This window comes from Neolamprologus multifasciatus, chromosome 19 (assembly GCF_963576455.1).
Source record: "Neolamprologus multifasciatus chromosome 19, fNeoMul1.2, whole genome shotgun sequence".
Taxonomy (NCBI): domain Eukaryota; kingdom Metazoa; phylum Chordata; class Actinopteri; order Cichliformes; family Cichlidae; genus Neolamprologus; species Neolamprologus multifasciatus.
Window position 1 is genome coordinate 9,664,123 of NC_140457.1, and position 24,557 is coordinate 9,688,679.

Sequence of the window (24,557 nt, forward strand, 5' to 3'; positions counted from 1 at the left end):
TAAATAATGAGGTTTGCTCTTCATGGCAATAGAAATCTCAACACACAGTGGGGGAGCTTCAGTTTTCATTTTGCAGGGTTAACGTAATGAGGTATATTTTTTTCCAGACGTATCTTTTCCTCAAAATATCCAAATGTTTTCAGTACCTAAAAAAAGAAGGAGGACGTTTATCGTTCTGCATTAAATAATGCCAAAAAACACCTTGTGTCTGACAGAACAGCAGTAATTCAGATTCTAAGATTAGAATCTGTTCTATAATAAAGGTTAGGGTAAACAAAGAGGTGTACAGAAATTATTAAATATATTATATTGCAGTGCCTGTATTTAGATCAATGCATTTTAGTTCTGAGTCCTGTACTACTACTACTACAGTCAGTCTCAGTTCAGTTCAGTTTGATTTATCTAGTGTCAAATCTTCCTTCCACCGAGCCCAGGAGTCATTACATTTTTCTGCAATCGTTTGACATTTACACATTTGCAAAGTCTTACAAACCCTAAAACAAACTAATAGATAAAATGACAACAATACCCAGCCCAACTGTATGTGCAGTTTAATTAGACTTGGAGTTTATGAGGGATTTCTCTACCCTGTGTGTGCGGGTCTCTGTGTCTGTTAATGAGGGTGGGATTTTCTGCTTGGTGGGTGGGACACAAACCACCAAGAACAAACTATTTTAACGGCGATTTGATTTGTAGAATCAGAAGAAATCGGCCCGAGTTCGAAGCTGTTATGGAATCTTTTTTAGGACAAGCATCTTCAGATTTGGGGATGATCTGGTAAACTTTCTAAATATTTAGTACTGCATACTCAAGCCTCAACAAACATCTGCACCTCCCAACCATCCCACTGCTGCCCAGAGGACCAGACAGCATGCAGAGCCGGCCTGAACTCTGATGGACCCGGACTTGGGTGTGACTCAGGGTGTGAGACGGATGGGCTTTGAATTACCTAACATGGCTTTAAATTACAGTATACTATGACACATTTAACTATGCATGTCACAAATTACCTAAACTAATTAAAAATGGAAAGTTCTGGTGACAATCAAGTTTGCCCAAAATAAGAACAATCGGGAAGAACAAAACTTGACTGGAGGAAGCAGCAGGTGATACAAAACTAACAGCTCCATTTGCTCCATTAAGCGTTTTATGCAATCATTTTCATATTTTAGTGCAATGTGACTTTGGGGACTATAAGCCTATAAACTCCTTTATAATAAATCTGTCAGATGACTTAAAGATTCAGCACATCAACATAATTCATGCAAAATTTGATGAGAATAAATTTGACGACTGCAGTAAGAAAAGAAAAAAAAAAGCAGAGGCTTATAGTCCAGATGAGATGATGGTGTCACCGTGGTGACTGCTGTTTGTTCGTCTTCACTCAGGGAGATAGAGAACAGGATCGAGGCTGACCATCCAGTGGTAAGTGTCCTCTTAGTTTTCCAGAGTGTGTAGAACTACTGCAGCACAGGGATTGCCTCAATATTTCTTCCAAGTATATCTAAGTGTCTGGTTACTTTGGCAAGTTACAGAAATAAGCAGCAAAAAGCTTCAGCTGCTTTAGTTTACCTTATTTTGTTCTGCAATTGTGGATATAACCAGTTTGTAATGTAAAGAACAAATAACTTGGAAAGGATCATCTTCAGAGTTTTTCCTTCTTATGCTTTGTGGCTCAATGACGCCTCAGCCAGCACCAGCTTCAGCGGGGGAAGAGAGCGAGGAGGACCAGCAGTTCCGGACTATTTTTCAGGAGATAGGCGGCGAGGTCAGTACAGAAAGACGAGGAGAATGGCTTTAAATTTAAAAACCCCCAAAACAGAACATTTTGTGTTTTTTATTAGCAGAAAACATTAGGCGATTGCTGTACTTTGGAAATTAATCTCCTGTCTCTTCTTTATTGGTGTCCCCCTCTGCTCTTCTTGTTTTCACAGGATATGGAAATAACAGCCAACGAACTGAGAAACGTTCTCAACAGAGTGATCACCAAGCGTAAGTCCAGTCTGATAGGCTGAACTTTCCGTCATTATAAAACTTACAGGACACATGCACACATCAGTCCACAGCAGCCAATTCCCTGCTTGATCCACCAGCCACCAATTTTCTCAACCTTTTGTCTAATTCAGGGTTGTTTATACACATGCAGGTAACTAGGGGAATTGGGGATGGGTATCGTTTAGGTTTTATCCGATACTGGTGCCAAACCGGTACTTTTGAAACGGTGCAGGTGCTTAAAGAATGGAGAACACAAAATTGGTCCAAAAACCTCTCATGTTCAGCTTTTTTTTGTAAAAAGATAACAATGTTAGCCTTTTCTGCAGCTACGGGGCATATATGGTATCATTCTTGGCTGGAAGCAGTGCTTAAACAATGGAAAAAACACAAACTTTATCCAAAAACCTCTCATGTTTAACTGTTTTCCACTTTTTCTTTGGTCATTTTAGCCTTTTTGGCCAGGGTGAAGGGAGTATCTGCCATCAAACAAGAAGACAGCCGCATGTAGCTATGACGATGTTTGCTAGTTCACCTTACATGCATTAATATAATAACGTGGTTAGCCTACTCAACGTAAATTACACTGGAACAACTTTAAGCTACTCACGCAGAGAAGAACGGCTGCTGCTGCCATCATCATCCGTCATCAGTTCTGCTACACTGGCAGGGCTAGGGGCCAGGACTCTCCTCTTCGGGTTTTTGGGGGATGTTGCAAACTCCGGTCCGATAACAGGCAACCCACCCGCAGTAGATGTGCACGGTGTGAGGTCTCGCAGCAAGCTATCAAATACGGTGCATTTCTCGGCTTTTAAAAAAAACGCTATGCGTCGCCAGGTATTTCATCGGATTTGAGGTGTTACCTCCTTTGACAGTATCACAGTATCAGCTTAAAGCACTTGTTGCAGGCTGCCGAGTTTGTATATTTTGCTGTGAAGTACAGCCAGACTTTTGACCGCTTCGCCTTGGGCATTTTTCTGTAGCTCTGCTCTAAAAGAACGTACGTACCTGGACCCGCCTACTATCCTCGGAAACGTAAAATGATTGGCTAGAATCTAAAGTGTATCACAGCTCAGGGAAAAAAAGCACCGAAATGTGCGCTGCTTTTCGGTCTGGTTACTACCGTTTATGACAGAACCGGTGCCATCATGGCACCGGATACCGGTACCCATCCCTAAAGGGAATTGAACACAGCTGTCATAGTTTGCTGTGTGGCAGGCAGGATGTAGGACCCAAATGCAGGACTCACACACAGGAATTTAACTGAAAGCTGCAGCTTTATTGCTGGGAAACTTCAGCAAAAACTTCAGGAAAGGCCAATAGCAGCATGCTGGTCCTCTAAGTGTTTTCACTCTTTACGTTCCCAGACAAGGACCTGAAGACGGAGGGTTTCAGCCTGGAGAGCTGCAGGAGCATGATTGCTCTGATGGACGTATCCTTTGTATCGAGTGCATCGGGCTGGCTGTGTTGTCTGTAGGAGGCACAACCTGCCGAGACCCAGGCAGGGTCTGTGATGGATGCTCATGGGGCTTAGGCCTCATTTCAGTCACAAAACAGTGACATTTGCTTTTAACCTCTAACTTTGTGTGGTTTTAAGCAGTCTGTGTGTTTACTTTGGCAAGTTTATAATTTTTTCCCCATTTATTTTGGCTCAATTTACCTAACTGAGAAAAACCTTGTTGCACCACTCAAATGTGACAACACGACTGACACGGTACACCGTTTTAGTCTTAACTATGTCTCCTCAGATGGATGGGACCGGTAGACTCAACCTTCAGGAGTTCAGACACCTGTGGAATAAGATCAAACAGTGGCAGGTGAGAAAACAGGTTTCAGTTTATTATTATATCAGAAATTATAGAATCGTTCTGCAGTAAGCTTCTGCTCAGCTTATTGTCATACATACCGATCATACCCTATTTCTTTCAGGGAATTTTTAAACACTATAACACCGACCAGTCCGGTATCAACAGTTACGAGATGAGGAATGCTGTCAATGATGCAGGTAATAGCATAAAACGCAAATACAGTACTGTGCAAAAGTCTTGAACCACATCTCGTTTCTGGCTTGTAATTTTTAAAGCGGTCTTGAGCAATAGTTCTTCAGGCTTTCTGAGATTTTCTTTGGACATCTGCAGCTTTTTAATTTACTTTTAGTCCAGTCCTTATACCGTACCATTTTCAGAGAAATGATTTGTTTGTTTTTTTTAGCCACTTAACATTGACCTATGAATCATTCAAGCATAAAAATGCACCCAAGTCAAGCGATGAATCAGAAAACTTAGTTGGCAAATGATCTCAGTAGAAGGGGAGTTGTCAAGAAGCTATTTTAAGGAAAGGACACAAGGAGAAAAAGTCATACCAGATACTGACTTTCAAGCTCCTTAGAACAAACGGCTTTTTCCTTATATCATCTATTTCTGTGTACCTGCACCTATTTCCCATTTTCCACTCCAAATATAAAGAAATGAGGTACATTATATGACATATATGAAATTACAGCTTCAACTCATCCTCTAAATGTTGTTGTCGCTGTACAGTCATGTGTCTCATGTCCCGCTCAGGCTTCCGTCTCAACAACCAGCTCTACGACATCATCACCATGCGCTACGCAAACGAGAGCATGAACATCGACTTCGACAGCTTCATCAGCTGTCTGGTCCGGCTCGAAGCCATGTTCAGTAAGTCAGTGAGATGGAGTTCATATTTTTGTCTGACATTTTAGAGACTGAATAACCTCTACACCAAACAACAACAAAAAAAAGCACATTTCCCTTCTTGTGCCTAAGTGTATGCATTTGAAAGTTTCCAAGGATGCCAAATAATTCAGGTTGAATTTTGGGAAAATGTTGATTCATTGTCTGAACCACACAAAAACTTAAAAGTTAAATAATGAGATGTAATTGAAAGATAGTGGGTCTGCTTACGGTACTTCACCTTAAGTTAACAGTCATGGCCAAAAGTTTGCTACTTCAGTTTTTATTCAAACTATTGTTTTTTTTACATGTTTCTAAGTTAGAGTGAAGAACAATCATAAGCATGTTATAATGGCAAATAAATCAAATTTATGCAAAGAGTTCATCTTTACATCTGCAGTTTCAGCTTATGGACCAAATCCCCATTGATGGCGATCCATTCCTGCTTTATTGGTGCTCCCAAGCTGATCACAACTAGTGGGATTGTGGTCTTTAACCTGCTTTTTAAGGGTGGAATTTTAGGGCTTTTTTGGGATAGTTCTTAAAAAGCCCACAAATTGTGATCAAGTTGGAGCGCAGAAAAGGCAGGAATGGATCACCATCAATCATTATGTCCCAGAAGATGATATCCAGTAACCCACAGAAAACTGCAGAAGTAATGAAGAAGTACTTCAACACTGTAAATACTGACTCCATCCATCCATTTTCTTCCACTTACTCAAATCAGGGTTTGGGGCTGGAGGCTATCCTAGCTGTCATCGGGCAAGTGGTGGAGTAAACTCTGAATAGGTTGCCAGTCTGTTGCAGGGTAATACACATAGAGACAGGCAGCCTTTCATGCTCACATTCACACCTACGAGCAATTTAGAATCACCATTTAACCCAACTCCATGCATGTTTTGGGGCTGTAGGAGGAAGCTCCACACAGAAAGGCCTCAGACTGGATTTGAAACCAGGACCTTTTTGCCCTAAATAAAAGCTTTTTGCATAACTTTGCTTCATTTGCCAATAAAACTCTTATGAAATGCATAATAATGTAAGAAAATCATCTAAAAACTAAAGCAGTTGTTCAAGTTCAAGTTCAAATTTTATTTGCCACATGCAGTGGCAGGTTGCCCTGCAGTGGAATTGACATGAGTGTACTCTATGTTCTCTAGAATTGCATAGGAGGCTATAGGAAGAGAGTCCCTGCAGTATAGTCAGTTTAATCAGATTAGACTGTGGTGTTTCTATGTACTTTATCATTTTTATCCAAACTTTGCTTCTGACGTGACTGACAGGCCCACTGGATTAGTAAAAATGGCATTTGTTTCTCCAAACATTGTTTTTGTCATTTCTTTGTGTTTAAAACCAAGTGTAGTTTCATTTCTTTTGCCCCTTATCTGAGATGAACCACACTCGTGTTGAACTGCAGCTGCATTGTGATGTTTCTCTTCTCAGGGGCGTTCCAGGCCTTTGATAAGGATGGAGACGGTACCATCAGACTCAGTGTCCTGGAGGTACGAATCTTTGATTATAAAACACAGATGTAGATATATTTATTTAAAATGTCAGCACTGGTAGCTCTGTAATCCAATGAATCTCTTCCTTGTGTCCATCTTTAGTGGCTCCAGCTGACCATGTACGCCTAGAAAGCCCAACCATCTCCCAGGTGAGCTCCACTCCATGCGAGGACCAGACCTGCCAGCCTTTACCTCAAAACTCAGTGTGCCTGACTACCGTTAGCCTTCATGCACCTCACCTCCAGCTCTGCGCCTTCTACTCCAAAATGTCCTTTCATTTGATCTTTCCATTTTTCTCAGCAGGTCTCAGGCCTTTTGCATTTCCTTCTCTGCCTTTGTCCTCCCACCTCTTTCTCTCATCAAAATATCAGTCTCAGTCATAAGCTCTGTTCTGATTTTTTTTTTTAAATACATACTTACCATTAACATTTGTACCATCTCAGGCAGCAAACACATACGACCTCTTTTATTCTGTCATAATACCTCACAGAGCCTCACCCAGCAAACCCACCTCTGTACCATTCATATCCCCTGCTAACATCTCCTCCTTCAGCCTCCCTGTGTTTTCTTCTCCTTTTATCAAACTGAGCAGCAAGGCCTTTCTTCCTGTATTTATTCCAGTGAACTGGGCTCTCTGGTGGACAGTGAATAAAAACTGTGATTTACTCTCTAGCCTGTTATTAACTAAGAATCTGTACAAATAGGGCCTAACAAGGATTGAAAATATCACTGTTTCCTCATTAAGTTTTTGTTTTATTTGCTGATTTTTTTGTAAGCAATGAATCCACCTGATCGATCGACCTGGACTCAATCACATATAATCCCACCCATCAGTAAAAAACATATATATATTGTTTTCTGGTGGACAAACTCAGGCTTCTTGTGTTTATCTCAGCTGAAAAACTGTCCAGTTCTCCAGTGCTATTTGTGGATGGATGAAAAACAAGAAGAAAACTGAGAAGCAATGGGTTTTTTCTTTCTTCCAAATTGGATTTTAAAGACTAAGGCTAATGGGTTGAACTGCAGCTTTGTTTTTTTTTTGTGATTTTCCTCTTAAGGCTTTGGTCTAATGAGTGTACTGCATTTTTAACCACTTTAACCAAAAGAATAAATGTGTAGTTACCGATTTGACTGCGTTACCAGTAATTAAGTTGTGAAACTGTGATAAATATTCAAATTTTAGTAAACACTGAGTGAAATAAGAAGAAAACACCATAAAAATACAGTATTTTTTCTGATGTTGCAAACATTTTTATTAACTTTCTCTTTCTTAAAAAACATCTCATAACTTTGATAACAACAGAAAAACTTGAAGAAACTCAGGAATGCCAGGTAAGAGGTGACGCGCACGCTTTTCTCGATCATAAATAACGAGCGAGAACGTCAGGTTAACTCGGCTAAGGGCAAATCCTCAAAAAGAAGAAGAAAAAGAAAGAAAGATAACGCAACCCGGAGAGCTGCAACCTTCAAACCAAGTCTGCCAAAGAGAACAACAGCTGGGCTTTTAACAGAAGATTTAGTCACCTGTTTTCAAGAGGTTGAGGTATGGCATGGGAGATGAATCCAAAATCTTCTCTTCGAAATCTTCCATCGAACACCTCCTCTAAACATCCGTTGTCTCCACACTTTATTAGACAACTGTGGAAAACAAATACAGCTCCAGTGCCTTCTGCTTGATTCTCCAAATACAAAATAAATCCACAAGAATGTGACATAAAAACAGCACCTCACACTCACGCTTGGAAAACAAGGTTCGCCGGACAGGGTTAAACACTCTGTCGACAACAACGAGGAAATAATCCACACAGATTAGCACACATACTTCACATCTTGGTTCTGTTTTCACAGCAAATGTCAATTCTCAAAAGACAAATCCTTCAACACAGTCCCTATTACGCACTAATCACCTGACTGAGCAACAACAAATAAATAAATGTAATCCTAAACAACCCAACGAGATTGGAAGAACTTGAGATTTTTTATTTTTAGAAAATAAAAACCAAACATTAAATAAATCAATCTTCAATTAAATTCCCTCAAAACAAATAATCACACTGTTAAACGCAGCCTCAAAGACAACACCACGAATTTCCAAAAACTTTAAATCGCTCATTGTCATAAGTGGTAACTTTAATAAAATTAAAAAAAACACACTACAGGTTGCTCAGCGTGACACGCAACAACTGCACAACAACGATAAAAACATCTCTTAACCCATGCCATATTGTAGCCAACCAATCTGGAAGACGATAACTGCTTTTTGTTGGTGTTTCATCGGAAAAGCGTGGCAACTCCCTTAGACACTGGCTACGCTGAAGTTTCTTCAATAAACAAAAGTCACGTGTTTCTTTGTCTTTCTTTGGTCATTGACAAGAAGAAGCAATGGTCAGACGTAAAAAGGGGAAGGTGTGTTTTGTAGAAAGTTAAAAAAAAACATAACAGCACAACCAACCCTCCTTTTTTGTAACTGTATTATGGTTGGATTCCAACACCGAGCATAAAGGATGGACTTGTCAGACGCCACTCGCCAGGCTCGACGAGAGCGCTGCTAAGGGTAAGTGGGTCCCAAGAGCGTGCCTCCCAATATGGGAGGGTAACATTAGAGTAAAGGTTACAAGAAAGGAGAGAAGTCTCAGGGAGAAACGGCGTTCCCACCAGAAGCTTTAAGGCTCCACTTCAGTGTCCTCCTCAGCATGTTTCTGCATGTGCATCAGCATTCCCTGCAACACACAAAGTCACAGCCTGTAAATCAGCTTCTAAAACTTGTATGTACTCAACCAAAGCATATGTAAGGGTTTATATAATAGGAGGTTATATTACAATGCATATTTACACAGCATCACTCATTAAATATGAAGTTCCTGCTATGTATTGCTTTAGAATCATTTATAGATTCTAACAGGACATGATTTGTTTTTACACTTTATTTGTGACAGTGGAAAGGTTGTTGTGGTCCTCTCAGCTCCATATTTATTAAAATAGCACAAATTAGCTTTGCTGGATTTGCAGTTGAAAGTTTATATTATAGTGGGCCTTGGTGTTTCACCGTCTGACTGAAACAAGCTATTTTAAATCTATCTGTCTACTGATTGGCTGCTACTAGCAGACAGGAGTTTTTCCTGTCTGACATGAGCATTTTAGAGCTTTTGGGCCATAAAGATGATCTGCATATATGTCGAAATGAAGATTTGAAATTTGGGCTATGTTTACTATAAGTATCCATATTGTATCAGTACACACAGTCAAGCAAAAAACACAAAGTACACTCTTACTGCTTCCACAGGAATTAAGAGGGTAAGCAGCAGCCAGGTGCTGCTAATCAAATGTACCCAATTACCTAATCATCTGTAAATAAATAAATAAAACCACCTCTAATAAAAGCTGATGCTTTGTGTGTCTGCTGGTCTGAAGCATTCAGGTGTTTTTGAATGAGTGGGTGCCCGAGCAAACACACCCCAAGGTCAGATCGTGCAATACTTTACAGAAATTGGAAAAACCCAAGAGCTACATTTCAGAGTCAACGGCCTTTGTTAGCATGTAAAAGGTTAAAGTTCATGACAGTTGTTTAGAGGGACTGCCAGGAGAAAGCCTATTCTCTCTAAAAGAGAGGTTTTCAAATGTGTATCTGAACAAACCACAAGACGTCTTGAACAATGTTAACTTTGGATAGACCAGACCAAAGTGCAGATGTTTGACAATAATGCATAGCACCACATTTGGTGAAAAACAAACACAGCACATCAGCTGAAACACCGACTGTCAAACACGGTGGTGGAGTGGAGTCACAGGACTGAGCATTAACTCTTCTGAGTTTTGCAACAATCCAGTCAAAGTCCAGACCTCAACCTCACTGAAATGCTGTGTTGGAGCCTTAAGAAAGCTGTGCATACCTCAATGAACTAAGCAACGTTATTAGGAAGAGCAGGGCAAAAATATGAAAAAAAATTATTAATGGCTCATTATGGAGAATAAATGACTTTGACTGCATCTGTCCAAAAAGAAAGAAAATGTTGTTGGGTGTTGAGTTCTGTTGAATGTGTTTATACCTGCTTGGAGGTGTTGCGCGCAGAGAAAAACGCTTCACAGTTTTTCCAGCGGCACTTGAGCGTCTGAAAGTTGGCACTGGTGTGGTCGTTGATCAGGTGCTGCTGCAGATGCTCAATCAACCCAAAGACCAGTGAACAGCCATGCCACTGGAAACACAAAATGCCAATAACCAAACAAAATGAGAAGCTCAGAAGGAAAAGACGGGACTGGAACACAACTTATCCATAAATTTCTCAGCTCTGCTCCATGACACGTCTTACCCAGCAGCGGTAGTTGTGCATTAGGTTCAGCTTCACTGCCTGCACACTGCCATCATAGCAGCCCGTGTAGATCTGAAACACACAAATTTAGAGTTAGGATTTAGCCTTCTGAGATATAACACAGACAATTTTATGAAAAAAGATGTCTTGTAGAAAGGTAATTGCTCTCAATCATCACTTAGGACCCAGTAGAGTGTGTGACAACATTAAAGCTTAGAAATTCCTCATATCAGCAATGAAACTTTACAATTTGTTTTTCAAAAATATTCTGTATGAGAACCAAATAGATGAGTTATAAGTCATAACTGGTGTCTAAACAACACTTGAAATAGCGCGTCTCACCATGTTCTTGTGGATAGCCATGCACATCACCATGTCCTTGTGTCCTCCGTAGACCTGCAGTTGGTCATGAGTCTGTGGAGAGAGCATGCTTTCAGATTTTCTTGTGCAATGGCATGTCAATATTAAATAAATAAAGAAATTCATGAGCAGTTTATGTTATTAAAAGACAGATGGTGTGACGATGCTAACCTGCAGGTCGTAGACACGGACCAGTTTGTCCAGGCAGGCGGTCACCATCACTTTCCCCAGGATGGCCACTACTGTAACAGCATGACTGTGGCCCTTATAAACCCGCACAAGCTCACCTGTCTGTGACAAAGTAAGAAAATAATCATTTCACATGGCTTCTTTTTCAAATGGCGAATAACTGAAATTAAAGACGCAAAACTGTAACAGCGACTCACATGGATGTTGTGTGCGTAGACACACTGATCACTGGATCCACTGAATACCAGATCATTGACCACCTGGGAAAAAGCAGCAGAAGAGAAGACACGCTCACAAAAGACACAAATTTGCATACAAACATAGATAATCTGTGTATTATATTTTTTAACAGTACAAAACATCAAGGTTTATAACATGCCATCCTGTCATTGTTGTCTTGAATATCATGAAATTTACTCCAGCAGTAATGCAGTTGCTCTGTTGAAGCTCAGATGTAATCTACCTTCATGCAGAGCACAGTTTTGGTGTGTCCCTCCAGAGTGCGCAGCAGCAGTCCGTTCTTGGCGTCTCTCACACTGATGGTGTTGTCGTAGGAGCCCACCAGCAGGATCCTCCTGGCTCCCTCCTGCGATGAGGCCAGACAGCTCACGGCCCGCGGCCCGTGGCACTCAAACACGTCCATCTGCTTGTTTGTCTAAACAAACAATTGCAAAATGAACATCGAGCAAAGCACACTTCACGATGATGATTCTTCTTTCTATCATTGCAGAAACAAGTAGCTGCAAAACCTTTTCATTTAAGGGCACAGTAATATGTGCAAACTACTCGAGGTATGTGATTTAACACTGATGGGGCTGCATTTTCTGTCACATATAGGAGAATGTACAAGCACTGTGGCAGCATTTTTAGCTCTACACATGGGCCGTTTCCACATTATTTCTTAATTGCTTCCAATGCCATTATTTTAAAGACATTCCTGCTTGTGCTTAATTTTTCACCTTAAGGTTAAAGGTCACCACTGTGCCATTCGCCAGACCAGCATACAAAGTTTTCCAGCGGCTGTGGAGGCAGAGGACTCGATCAGACAGAGAGAACTGCTGCTCAAGTTCCCGCGTCTGTGGACAAGAGCGAAATACAGAGTGTCAATAATCCAATGTTGCTGTCACACTAACATATGGCAGTTTAAGTAAAAGGCCTGTGATTTACCCTGAGGCTGTAGCAGCGTATGATCTGGTCACTGGAACCAGAATAAAGGCGATGATGCAGACTTGGAGCCGCTGAGACCAACAGGCAGCTCACTTTGGAGCTGTGACCCTCGAACGTACCCACGCATTTATGACTCTACGACAAAATTTAAGAAAAGCAAAGTTGCAATGTTGTTCCATAATAGATATTCAGGCACATCCTGGCAAATAGCAGCAGTTATTTCATTCACAACTCACCACCAAGTCAAAGGCTTTGACGGTTCGATCTCCTGAACACGTGTACAACAGGCCGTTGTGGATGTGCATGGCGTTCACCGCCTCCTGGTGGCCCTCAAACAGCCCGTCAGTGGGCATCTCATCTTCACCATGGTCAGATGATGCGTCTGGAAAATACAAACATGAAGGAAAATTTTTAAAAATCAAACACACAGTGAGGAAACTGACATAAATGATCTTACAGCAGGTACATCCACTCATAAGGGGCCTGTCCAGATCATTTTAATATTTCTAATTCAAAAGACGGATCCAATTATGTGGTTCTTTACAGAAAAAAAAAGTTTACAAAGCATCGTATTTGTGTATGTGTGTCTTCTACTAGTTATCTCTGCATACTCATGCATGTCCTCAGATAACACCTCTATGAATACTTTGCCCATAAATAGTAAATTGGGCACACTGGAATCTATTTTTATTTGGTGAGTGTGATATTCATAACATAGAAATATTACTACTTATTACTATTACTACTACTGTTTGTACGTTTATGTGTATTTAAGGCTATCTCACTCCTAACATAACTATTTCTGTCACTTATAATGTGAACAATACAAGTACAAACTGTGTTTGGTTAACTATGACCCGACTTTAATCATAGCGACTGCTCTCCACAGATGAACGTACCTGATGAGTTCTTGGGCAAAGTGATGGCAAATGGCATGTCACTGTTGAGAGAAAAGTTAGAGTTTAATCTAAAAGTTTGTTCTTATGAAATCTGACCTTTCTGAAACCCAGTTGTGCATCTTATAATTTAGGAAAAAAAGTGTATTTTGCAATTAGCTTTTTTTAAATCCCACTTTCTTAAGTCTTTAAGTCTGTAGAAACAAGTAGTTTTGCTCATATGAGTTCACACTGAGCTGAAATTGTAATCGCGACTCACCTCTCAGATGATTTACACAAATCCATGTCACTGGTGGAGGAGACCTCGTTGCAGGCCAGGCTCCGTGGCGCAGGACTGGAGGAGTCTGCGATTGGGGCTGGAGGGGGGATTTGAACTTGAACATTCACTTGGGGCTGCTGTCCGGCAACAGTGACCTCCATGCTTCCCTCTGAATCCAAGTTCACCATAATATCAGCGGTGGCCTCATGAGGAAGCTCTGCTGGGGACTTCTGCTCTGCCTTCTCTAATTTGGCACTTGGAAACAGCATCTTGAGTGGCTTCTTATCACCCTCTATGTTCATGTCACCCTCTCTGTCTTCTGTAGGGAGACTGGACGTACTGACCTGAGAGCCTCCGCTGGGTCTCCTACGCGTTCGGGGGCATCTCGGCCGTGAGGCCTCTTCATCCATCTCAGTGTCACTGCTTTCAAACTGCTCTGTCCCCTGAGCCTTCTTCAATGCCTTCCTCTTCTTCAGCTTCCTCACGCGCTTTCCAGTCCTCAGCTCTGATGGAGAGGCAGGGATATTAAGGATTGAGGGGGCTAAAGGGGATTTAAAGGATGGGATGTCTGCAGAGTCATTAACCTCACAGTCTCTAATGGGTAATAGAGGCTTAAGGGGGCTTTTTGTGTCAGCTAAAGAGGTGAGACTGTTCCTTGCTGTCTGTATGGCTTTTTCCGTTGTCTCAATAAGTGTTAGCGACTTCTCCTTGGAGTCTGCAGGCTCTCTAAAGTTCGACGGGTACAGCTCAGGGTGTCTTTCAGGAGAAGCCTGGAAGTTGACGGCGAAATCTGCAACAAGCAGCACAAATAACCCAAAATTGTCGGTTACTTTATTTAGTAAAATCTCCTACGTAACAATATCCTTTTATTCAAGTAATACAAATAACATGTGATGGACTCTTCCAAACAGTATGTGTAAAAACTTGTACAGATTAGATTCACATGCAGTATTTCTCATGATAAACACACTGTGTCCAGAATGCTTATAAAATATTTGCAAAGCTGATTTTTGTATTGTGTTTAGTTAGTGACATAAAAACCTTTTAATGCTTTTTACTTTTTGTTGGTTTTTTAGACATCTAGGTGAGCTCATTGATCAGTGAGAGAGATCACAGTGATCAATGAGATGTAAGATCTGGGATGCTGTTTTATGGTCTGGGAAAAGCAATGTTACCTGGTGAGGACGCTCTGGCAGGAGTGACCGGCAGCTCCGGGGTGGTGCTGTGAGCACAGTTGGTCAAAGCGTCCGCAAGGTCCACCTCTGAGCTGATGTGAACAGGGGACAGGGGCTCCTGCTTGATAGCTACAGACATCAAGGGAAGGCTGGAGGAGGGGGGAGAGCCACACTCTGCAGCACGATTGGGACTGTGGACAGCAGTTTCCACAAGAGAGGAAAGTGTGACAGAGGAGGGTACGTGTGCCTCAGTTTCAAATGTATCCATCTTTTCTTCTTTCAGTTTGATCTGAGGTGCTTCCTCCATCGTACCTGTATAAAAAAAAATCCATGATTAAAAAGCTTATTCCACCAATAGCTTCTTCTGTAAACTATATTTGTTCCATTACTGCTACAAATATAATAAACTTATTTTTAACTATAGTAGAATACGAACTGGCTTTTAATTGAATCTAGTGTGTAGTAATTTGTAGTAACAGACATTTGGTACAAGTGACCACATGTATTTTGCACATGTTTTTACCTTGCATCCCTTTTAGTAACTCAATGCGCTTGTTTCTTAATGTGCTCATCTCTACAGTCATCTGTGAAAGACAAAGCCATACAAACAATGGTTAGGCAGGGAATATGTTATCTTCAAAGACAAACTGCATAGAAAGTATAAATCCTAACGTTAATCCCTAACTTTTAGAAGTAAATTAAATTCACATGGAACCCAAGACCATCGTTTAAATAGTGAGACTTGTGGTTATATATTAATGTGAAGTAGCTGGCAAGACAACAAAATGCTTGCCAACACATAAACTCTCTGTGAGTCCTTAGGTGTAGGCCCTTTTTGTTATAATGTGTTGGCATTCGACACTAAACACCTAAAAGCATGTAACTGTGCGGAGAGAGAGAGTTTTTGAATAACAGAGTTCAGCTGTGTGCAGACCTGCTGTTTAACCACCATGAGACGCTGCACTTCCATGTAGGCGGCCTCCAGCGCAGCCCGGGCCTGGATCAGGCTGGTGTCCACAGTCTGCAGGGAGCGACTGAGCTCGTCCTCCCGCAGAGACACTGCCAACAGCTGGTCAATGTGCGAACGTTCTGCAGCAAGCCCAAAACACAGATGTCAAACACAAGCAGCTAAACCATGACAGGAAAATGAATTATAACCCCAGAGATTCTTGTTTTTTTTAGCCTACTAACCTCTTTTCAATTTGACCTTCTGTCTTTTGCTATTATGTTCTATGCATGAAGACTCTGCACTCAGAGCGTCCTACAGAGAAGAAAGAAAGCAGTCACGATGACATATTCTGCTTGTTCTTTCAAAAAACAAATACACAAATAAAAAAGAGAACACTGTTTCCTAAGCTCACCCCGGCTGCTCTCCGCCTCTTTGCTGTTCCCAGACCATCGCACTGCTCCGTCCCTGAACTGCTGTCCCCGAGCACTGAGTCAGACCGCTGGAGGGCTGATGTTAGGTTGTCTGTCTGGTTCTGAGCTTTGGCTTCGAGATGAACAAGCATCTGTCCAACCTCTGACTGAGACTGACAGTCTTGATTTCCTAGAGAAGACTTGCGATTTGGATTAACTGCAGATCCCTGCTGCTCTGAGTTGAAGCTTTCTCTCTGTGAGGTTTCCTTTGATATATGGGATGTAAAGAGGTTGTGCGTGGATGCAGGAGCGAGGCTACTCTCTGATAAGGAGCGTTTTCGTGAGGGGCCCTGGTAAGAGACGTCCATCAACGACTCCCACTGGAAACCCTCCAGCAGCGGTATGTCACCCTCCTCTTGGCTCTGGTACTCCTGCTCATATGAAACCATCTCAATGCCAAACCTGAAAGACAGAACATAAACTTGTATTAACTGAAATCAAATCAAAATCAAAATGTATTTAAAAATTCAAAGATGAGATTATAATTTCACCTTGGCATGCCTTTTCCCTTGTCTTGTTTCTTCCTGACCTCGTGATACACCTGTTCCCAGTTAACATTGCGCCGAGACCCAGAGGAGCTGATCAGCTGCCGCACAGTTGGCTTGAGCCCTGAATCCTTTTCGGTGTCGCTTCTCCGCGACTCGTTCACGTTACGCACCCGCCTGGCAATGTTCAGGTTGGGCTCGTGGCCGACTGTTTTGCTCTTGGAGCTGATATGTTTGGTGAGGTCACGTTTTAAAACTGGAGGCAGGTCAAGTTTGGACAGACTTGATGCATGAGTCTGTGCGTCACCACTTCTGGAGGTGTCACTCTCTGAGCTCTGCCCTGCCTCACTGACCTGCATGGCCTCATCTGGAACAACTGAGCAACTTTGCTTTTCCACTTTCTTATTGTTCTCCTCGTATTCCCTGCTTGATTCTGCCAGCTTGGAGGTCTCCACAGTAGAGGTGCTAACTTGCAGTGACTGGAGAAACTGACTGCTGTCTGAAGATGTCAAAGCAAGCTTTTCTGACCCAACTGGATCAGGTAACACTGATTTTACTGCATTCTGCCTGCAGCTGATCTCTTTGTTCACTCCAGTCTGACTCTGTACCTGATTCGTTTGCGGCTCTTCGACACTGTGCTGTGTCATTTCCACTTTTACGTTATTACCAAATGTATTTAAAGAGCCCTTCTTTTCTAACACATTTTGTTTGGCATGCTTAACCGATTCTGGGAGCTTCTGTTGCCGTGGTTGCCCAGTCAGTGGAGCCTTGACTTCACTCTGGATTCCAGTTGGTTTTGATTGCACTTGAGCCTGACTGGGGATCTTGCTGAGATGAGACACACTGCTGATGCCAGGAGCTGAGGACATTTTCCGATCTAGCAATGACTTATTTGCATTCTGATTGCACCAATTAGACGCTGAATTCTGGTGGCCATCTCTCTGTGAAATGCTGCTTCTACTGCTACTGCTGCTCCCATCTCTAGGTTTGACTGCAGGGTTTGTTTTGTGCTTCCCTTTTTCTTCTAGTCTACTTAAGGGCAAAAGACTTGATTCCTTTTCAGATCGTGACTGGCTGTTAAAACCAGTGGCTTCCGGTGCTTTGTTTTGAGGTTTGGAGGCTCTTGGGTATTCCTCAGATGATTTTGGACCGGTATCTTTATGTGGCACAGACTCTAAACCCTTCACAGGATAGGGTGACCAGCGACAGGATTTGTCAATCTTCGGATTGCTGCCCAAAGTCTTAGAGCTTTTACTGCTATTAATATCAGATTCTGCTGGTTGGCCATCCCCCTTCTGTAGCCCAGCACTGGCCTGACCTGGTTGGTCATTACCTGTATTCTGAAACCGATTCACAGCCTGGGCCAAAGAGACAGGGGGAGGTGGATACATACGAGGAGCCTCCAAAAAGCTCATGTGCCGGTTCTTTTGAGTGTACTGGGAAATATTGTTTTGCCCATAGAGCCCATTTCTACTGCCTCCGTTGCTGAGCCACGGAAATCGATTTTCATTTTTGCCAGGAAATGCACAATGACCCCACGTCTTGTTGCTTCGAGCTTCCTGACTATCCAAGCTTCTACCAGCAAACTCTCCAGATGCCCACCTCTCTAAGTTGGGGGGCTCCTGAGCATGCCAGGTGGCGCTCTTCCCCTGTTTCCTCTGGTTCCAGGGTTGTATCTCCCCTGCTCTGGAGTCATACTGGTTGCTTTTGTACCAAGTCCTGTGGTGACTAGACCCACCAAATCCCTGTCCCGGCTGCTGCCAGCCACGCTGTAAGGAGTAACGCTCTTTAGCTTCCTTTAACCTCTGCTGAAACGCCTCCTTTCTCCTTTTATCCTCTTCCTCTTTTGCTAGCTTTGCAGCAGCAGCCTCCTTCTCTTTTCTGGAAATAATAGTAATATAAATGAAATACAAGCAAATATTTACAGCTGCCCCTACATCCAACTTGCAACATTCAAAACAAAAAGTAATAATATTAACTTAGAAACTTAGAAATACGTGAGGAGAATTGCCGCTCTGTGTGGGTGATACAATACACACTGTCAAGCTTAAAGAAGAAGAGTGAATTTGGATGGAAAATTACGATTGTTTTAACTTTTTTTTTTATTATTAGACTTCACATCAAAAGCAAATAATCCCACCTACAGGTTTGCCATAATAATTTCAAAAGTTTCTTTGACACTGAAAGTCATTATTAGAGCAATTCATTTGCTTTAAATTAAAAATGCATTAATAAAATTATGATTTCAGAGAGTCTTCCTGATAATTACATGCACCGACCAGCATAGGGAAAATGTCTGGTATGTGACAAATTGACAGCGTTTTCCTTCACATATCTTCATATGGATCAGCAATCACACATTATTATAAGGTATTTTGGGGGATTATACCAAATACGCATAGAAAAGACTAATTTGAAGAAATAGTCTAATAGTGCAATTAGTGTGACATTTTAGTTTGGGCTTAAAAAAACATGAATTTTAGAAATTAAAGTAGAAAAAAAGGGCTGAAGTGAAGGTTTTTGTGTTTTACTCTTTAATAAAAGCATCAAACTGCTTGTGTCTGAACCCTGTATGTGCAGTCATGCTTTTTTTATAGCCTTCAGTCCTGACATACGACTCCAGCAGCAGCATAATGTGAAGCTGTGGCTAAAAGAGGCCTCTGAGCACCACTGAGCAAAATGTGACTATACATGGTGTATATACACACACACATACACAAGCTTGTAAGGTATCACTACTATTTAAATCATAAAAGCTTCATAAAAGTCATGTGTGACTGTCCCGGAGACTTTTGATTTAAAATCCTAGACAACATTTTGTGTTTAAACCAAACGAGTAGCTATTTTTCTTTTACCTGATCTTCTCTTTTCTCTTTTCAATCAAGTCCACCAATTCCTGATCGAAGTAGTCTTCTTCATGGTCGAGCCCAGGAGGCTTCTGGTCAGCAGCCTCCACATTCTGCTTGTGCACGGGGCTGGAAATGTGGCTGGCATAATCAGTCAGACTCACCACCTTCACCTTACAGACTCTGCACTCATGTCCGCAGTCCCTGGGGAGGGAAGGAGAGCGCGGACGTTCAATAGTTCCTTCGGGCATTGCGCTAAACTTGTCTGGTTCGGTTTTCCTGCCTGCAGAGCTCGCAAATATATATTCTGGCTCTACTTTCTGTTACTTTAAAGTCTTCGTAAAATCAGGAAAGGAGAATACTCTACAATCCTTAAAAATATTACTTGTCCAAATTCTCTATCCGTTACAGATCAGGAGGTCGCTAACTTAGAATTTTATCTCATAAAAAAGAATCGTTATCATCCTGATCGTGTTCTCCTTTCTTCAGCAGGCCATGGGTGGCAGGGTGAGGGCAGGAAGAGGAGCAGCAAGGCTGGACTCAGGCAGCATGCTAATCTAGCTGTCCCGCTTATGTCCAGCCAAGCAGTGCAGCACTGGGACGCGTGGAGGGGAGAGTAGCCCGGCGTCTGCAGCCTAGTGCGCCCTCATGATGGTATCCGCTGCGCTCTGAGACTCTACAGAAGGCAATGTCTGTATATGACCTCACTCCGTGTTCCACGAGCCAGGACCCAGCCCCCTCTCAGGCCAGCATGTGTTATTAGCACAGGCCTGTGGATTGTACCGACCAATCCAATGCAAAGCCTGTGTAACTGGAGCTGTGTGCAGCTGCTTCTAGCCTCTACTTCAAAACCTCTCCCAAGTATGCCATCCTGTGATTCTGATAGGGGCAGTGACTTTGCTGGCTCCTTCTCAACTTCTTTTTCAAATCTGTGTCATGGCATGCTGCCCTTTTGTGACCTCTCGTGCAGCTGGCACACAACTAATCTATATTTTTTCAAGTATTATTCGTCAGCTGCAGTTGTGCAGAAACAGTGCTGAAAATGCAATCTGCGGGTTCACTTAACCTCACAAAAAAACCTGTAACGAGCTGTAGCTAAATTTAAGTTTATTGTTGCCATCATATTCCTACACAGGTGCTTTTCAAATAAATCTAATATTAATACTAATATTCAGCTTCAGGTGATGAACACCATAAGATTTCATCTTTGCACATCAACAGCATGAAATTCCAGTAAGTGAAACAGAGTTAGCTCCTCTAGAGATTCTTCCATCTCAGCGACAGAGCCACATGCTTTTAGTAATCTACATGCGAGTCACAAGATAGCCAGTTGCCTTCTAACGGTCATGCCTGTTGTTCCGGAGAGATTGTGTCTAAATATATGTGGTACAGTTGAGACAGCTGCCCCTATATCCACTTGCTCGATTACTGTGTACACGTGCCCGTGTGCACACGTGCCTCATGACCTAAATAATCTGGGCAAAAGTCTTGTGAAGCCAGTATTTTTGTGAAGCCAGCATTAAATAGGACGCAATAACCTGAACCTTTTCAGTATTGCATGAAAGTCACGAGTCATGTAATGAAATCAAACACCTTTTTGTGTTACGTACGTTTCAATTTAACTTTAAATGGTAAATGGCCTGTATTTATATAGCGCTTTTCTAGTCCCTAAGGACCCCAAAGCGCTTTACATATCCAGTCATCCACCCATTCACGCACACATTCACACACCACAGCCACCCTGGGGCGCACTGACAGAGGCGAGGCTGCCGGACACTGGCGCCACCAGGCCCTCTGACCACCACCAGTAGGCAACGGATGAAGTGTCTTGCCCAAGGACACAATGACCGAGACTGTCCAAGCCGGAGCTCGAACCGGCAACCTTCCAATTACAAGGCGAACTCCCAACTCTTGAGCCACGATCGCCCCAATAAATAAATGTAACAAAAGAAAGAAAGAAAAAACTCACCGGCCTTTAAGGTTCTCCAGCTCACGGTGGTGGAGCATGCTTCTCGTGTGCTCATCCATCTCCTGCAAGTACATATTCATAATAAAACATTTTTTAAGGCGAGGTACAGAGAACCACATCAAAACACGTAGTTTTAGTTTAGTCAGGCAGTAAAAAGCCCCTGCATGAGCCTCATAAGGCATCACAGCATCACAACAATGAGGAATATTAAGAAATCTCATAGGTGGTTAAAAATAGGTATAATAAACCTAACTACAAGTATCAGAACCTTGCACACCTGAGGGTGTAGATACATGCCACGGTGATCAAATACTTATTATTATTTACTTTGTTTTTAAAGTGTCGACATATTTATAGTGTAAATCAAATTTCTGGGTCAGTTACCTGCTTGGAGACATAGACGGTTTCACAGAGGATGCACTTTCTGTCTCTCGTCATTTCGAACGCAGATGAATCTCAGCCCATTACTGCCGAAAGAGAGAGTGTTGTTTAACTTATGTGACGCCTCCCTGGGTGGATGTACCTGAGTTTTATGTCACAAGAACAAATAATTATGGGCTGTAACAGTGTCCATACTGTATGAAGAAAAGTGACACGTCAACCAACAAAATGAAAGGAACTCAAAGCTTTTTTTTCTTTAAGCAGCCACACCTAACTATTCAACAACATGCTTTGGTACCACAGCCCAAATACCAACAAAGTTCAACCTGATCACTAGTCTAATTCCAGTCTGCTGATAGAGCAGCTCTATGGCCAGAAGGCAGAGTGATGTCTGGACGTGTTCAACACTCACAAACAGGGGGAGGAATAAACACCGGCTACAAGTCAACTGCTGGTCAAGGTCTACACCAACACTGCCTCATGTGTGACCACATAAAGGATTTTACTTTATCCCCAAAATACTGCTGGTTTATGAATTTGGGGATCCAAAAAATATTCAGAAAAAGAGAGAAAATTTGCAGTAGCTCTATTAATGTTTAAATACAACGACAAAATACTAGTATGGAAAAACAAACTACCACCCTGGAAACTGGAAAAACCGGCAGTCAAGCCTTTCGACAAACAATGACAAGGTGAATATTTGATTGACGAGTGGATAAAGACAAAAACAGTAGGGCAAACCTTGTCTCACACTCACACACACACACGGTACAATTCAATTAAAAAGCATTTGGCCCACTTCCTGACTTTCTATTTTGTATTTTTGCATATTTTTCACACTTACATGTTCAGGTCCTGAAGCAGCAAAGCAGCCCCAGACCATCACACTAACACCACCATGCTGGCTTGCTCCCATGATGTTCATTTTATGAAGTATTACAGTAGTTTTACATTAGATGTAGCGGGACCCAAACCTTCCAAACAGTTAAACTTTTATTTTATCAGTCCACAGAGTATTTTCCCAAAAGTCTTAGGGATCATCAGGCTGATTTTCTTTAAGCAAATGTAAGATGAGCCTTTGTGGTGTTTTAGATCAGCGGTGGATCTCTTCCATGTAAGCCATTTTGACCAGTTTCTATCTTATTGTTAAATCATGATCCCACACCTTAACTGAGGCGAGTGAGGCCTGCAGTTCTTTAAATGTTGTTCTTGGTTCTTTTGTCACCTCCTGGATGGTGGTCGATGAGCTCTTGGAATAATTTTGGAAAGCCAACTGCCCATGTGAAGGTTCACCACTATTCCAGATTTCTAATGGTTCTCACAGTGGTTCAATGGAGGCCCAATTGCAGAGAAATGGCTTTGTAATCCTTTCCAGTCAGGTGTCAGTGATTTTGACTTTGCAAGCATTATGCGATCTTACTTTCTTCGCTTTTACAGCACAATTTCCATTAACACAACTTTCCAACTTTTACCATACAGAAGAAGTGATCAGGTGAAATAGTTTGACAGTAAGAATGGGTACTCTTGTTTTAGAAGTGCCTTAAAATACCTTTGAAGGGCTATCTTTTAACACATTTATAAAACGCATGAGTGAGCTGCTAATTTTCTAAAGAGCAGCCAGGAGGACAATGTTAGATATCCAGTGAACTTCTGCACAGTTATGTTAGCAGATCAGGCAGCTGTGCTACAATGCTTGAAAACAGGCAGGGGGCAGTTAAAGAAGTTCCATGTCAAGTCAGTTTGTTTACATGCCACAGTTAGGATCTCATCTAATTTAGAAACCACAGAGAACATCTTCTACTGACGTTTCCCCAAGCTCATCACAACAAGGTACTTTATCATCAAAGCTGTGCCTAAATAAATACTTAAAATTCAAATGCACATATGACCAAAGTACATGGAAATTTTAGTTAGCATGCTAACTTTGTGCAAAAGTTTACCACCAGTCGCATGACATTTTATTATGATGTTATCAAACACACTAAGGTAATAAAACTTTATAGTAAATGTCAAACCACAGCTTTATTGCTGTTTTAAACTAGCTTATGGTTAAATAAAGTCCTGGGTCCTTGATTGTTGTTAGCCTAGCTGTTTCTAGTTGTACAGTTAGCTGGTAAGTATGAAAAAAAGCATAATAACGTTACTCAAAAACTAGCTTAAATGCGAGCTGACCATCCCATTACCAAAGTAATAAAAAATGTTATTACGAATTATGAGTTCAGCAGAATTTACTTGAACTGTTATTGAAGCTAAGCTAGTAAGTTAGCGAGCTAGCAAGAGCATGATAGCTGCCACATGAACACGCCAGTAATGTCCTTAACTTATTAACAATTAAAAGGTGATGAGGGAGCCCGACTACAACCGAATGGTTTTACACACTGTAGACACTTAGATGTGACTGATTGCTACCTTCACAACATCCAGATGTGTGTAGGACTACTGCATTTTCTCATCCATCGCTGAAGCTAATAACAACATCCGCCTCCTCGCCGCGCCCCCAAACGGAGCACCAACCCAGGATGCGTTCAGGACCATTTCGGATTTAGGAAACCAGGACGCCACACAGAGACTGTGCAAAAAACAAAAATATCTAATAGAAAAAACTAACTGTAATGGCACTTTACAAATAAATAAATAAAAAAAATAAAAAAAAGACAGATTTCCATTTTTAAATTGCCAGTGCTTTATGCCCATTCCAGCTCCATAATTTTTAAACGACTTTCTGATTCACTGTCATTTAGTATTTAGTCCTTCCCAGGTCTTACTATTAAATCCCAGATGAACAACTGCACATGATACAGTACACTGTGGTACTGTTTATTTAACAAAAAGTAAATTAAATTAAAGTGTGTGTAAAACTGAGTCCACCCCACTGTAGAAGCACTCAGCAGTAACTTGAAGCATCCGTTTTCCA

General features: G+C 41.7%; 2 protein-coding genes across 6 annotated transcripts in view; one reads left to right on the forward strand and one right to left on the reverse strand.

Moving 5' to 3' along the window:
- The window catches only part of capn3a (calpain 3a, (p94)), a 16,548-nt gene extending 8,920 nt beyond the window's left edge, over positions 1–7,628 (forward strand). The window contains exons 12-20 of one of the 4 annotated variants that reach the window (XM_085142713.1): positions 1,389–1,425; positions 1,691–1,768; positions 1,935–1,992; positions 3,360–3,433; positions 3,741–3,809; positions 3,922–3,997; positions 4,533–4,673; positions 6,129–6,187; positions 6,293–7,628. In XM_085142713.1, coding sequence (XP_084998839.1) covers positions 1,389–1,425; positions 1,691–1,768; positions 1,935–1,992; positions 3,360–3,433; positions 3,741–3,809; positions 3,922–3,997; positions 4,533–4,673; positions 6,129–6,187; positions 6,293–6,319 — 619 coding nt within the window. In that variant the 3' untranslated portion in view covers positions 6,320–7,628. The remainder of the gene's footprint in view (positions 1–1,388; positions 1,426–1,690; positions 1,769–1,934; positions 1,993–3,359; positions 3,434–3,740; positions 3,810–3,921; positions 3,998–4,532; positions 4,674–6,128; positions 6,188–6,292) is intronic. The other 3 variants (XM_085142715.1, XM_085142714.1, XM_085142716.1) reach the window with 3 other exon arrangements.
- Positions 7,419–24,168, reverse strand: znf106a (zinc finger protein 106a). 2 transcript variants are annotated; one of them, XM_085142708.1, is made up of 22 exons: positions 24,053–24,168; positions 21,647–21,729; positions 21,263–21,324; positions 19,303–19,497; positions 16,454–18,328; positions 15,905–16,364; positions 15,735–15,804; positions 15,478–15,632; positions 15,067–15,127; positions 14,544–14,855; positions 13,369–14,158; positions 13,113–13,153; positions 12,450–12,595; positions 12,214–12,348; positions 12,006–12,122; positions 11,510–11,701; positions 11,244–11,306; positions 11,029–11,148; positions 10,840–10,911; positions 10,498–10,569; positions 10,237–10,383; positions 7,419–8,910 (listed from the first exon to the last, which is right to left on the reverse strand). In XM_085142708.1, the coding sequence occupies exons 2-22, from the start codon at positions 21,698–21,700 to the stop codon at positions 8,854–8,856; spliced, it is 5,196 nt and encodes a 1,731-aa protein (XP_084998834.1). In that variant the 5' UTR covers positions 21,701–21,729; positions 24,053–24,168; the 3' UTR covers positions 7,419–8,853. The 2 variants fall into 2 exon arrangements, with proteins under 2 accessions (XP_084998834.1, XP_084998835.1); XM_085142709.1 differs by having other exon boundaries at positions 21,647–21,785; positions 24,053–24,155.
- Positions 24,169–24,557: the final 389 nt, after the last annotated feature.

Excerpts from the sequence above, each read along its gene's own strand:
- znf106a (XM_085142708.1), bottom strand. The coding sequence starts at position 21,700 with ATGACGAGAGACAGAAAGTGCATCCTCTGTGAAACCGTCTATGTCTCC. Across the intron at positions 12,596-13,112 it reads TTTGCCCAAGAACTCATCAG|ACGCATCATCTGACCATGGT; the intron begins GTACGTTCATCT and ends TGTATTTTCCAG. Across the intron at positions 11,702-12,005 it reads TGGTGACCTTTAACCTTAAG|ACAAACAAGCAGATGGACGT; the intron begins GTGAAAAATTAA and ends TTGTTTGTTTAG.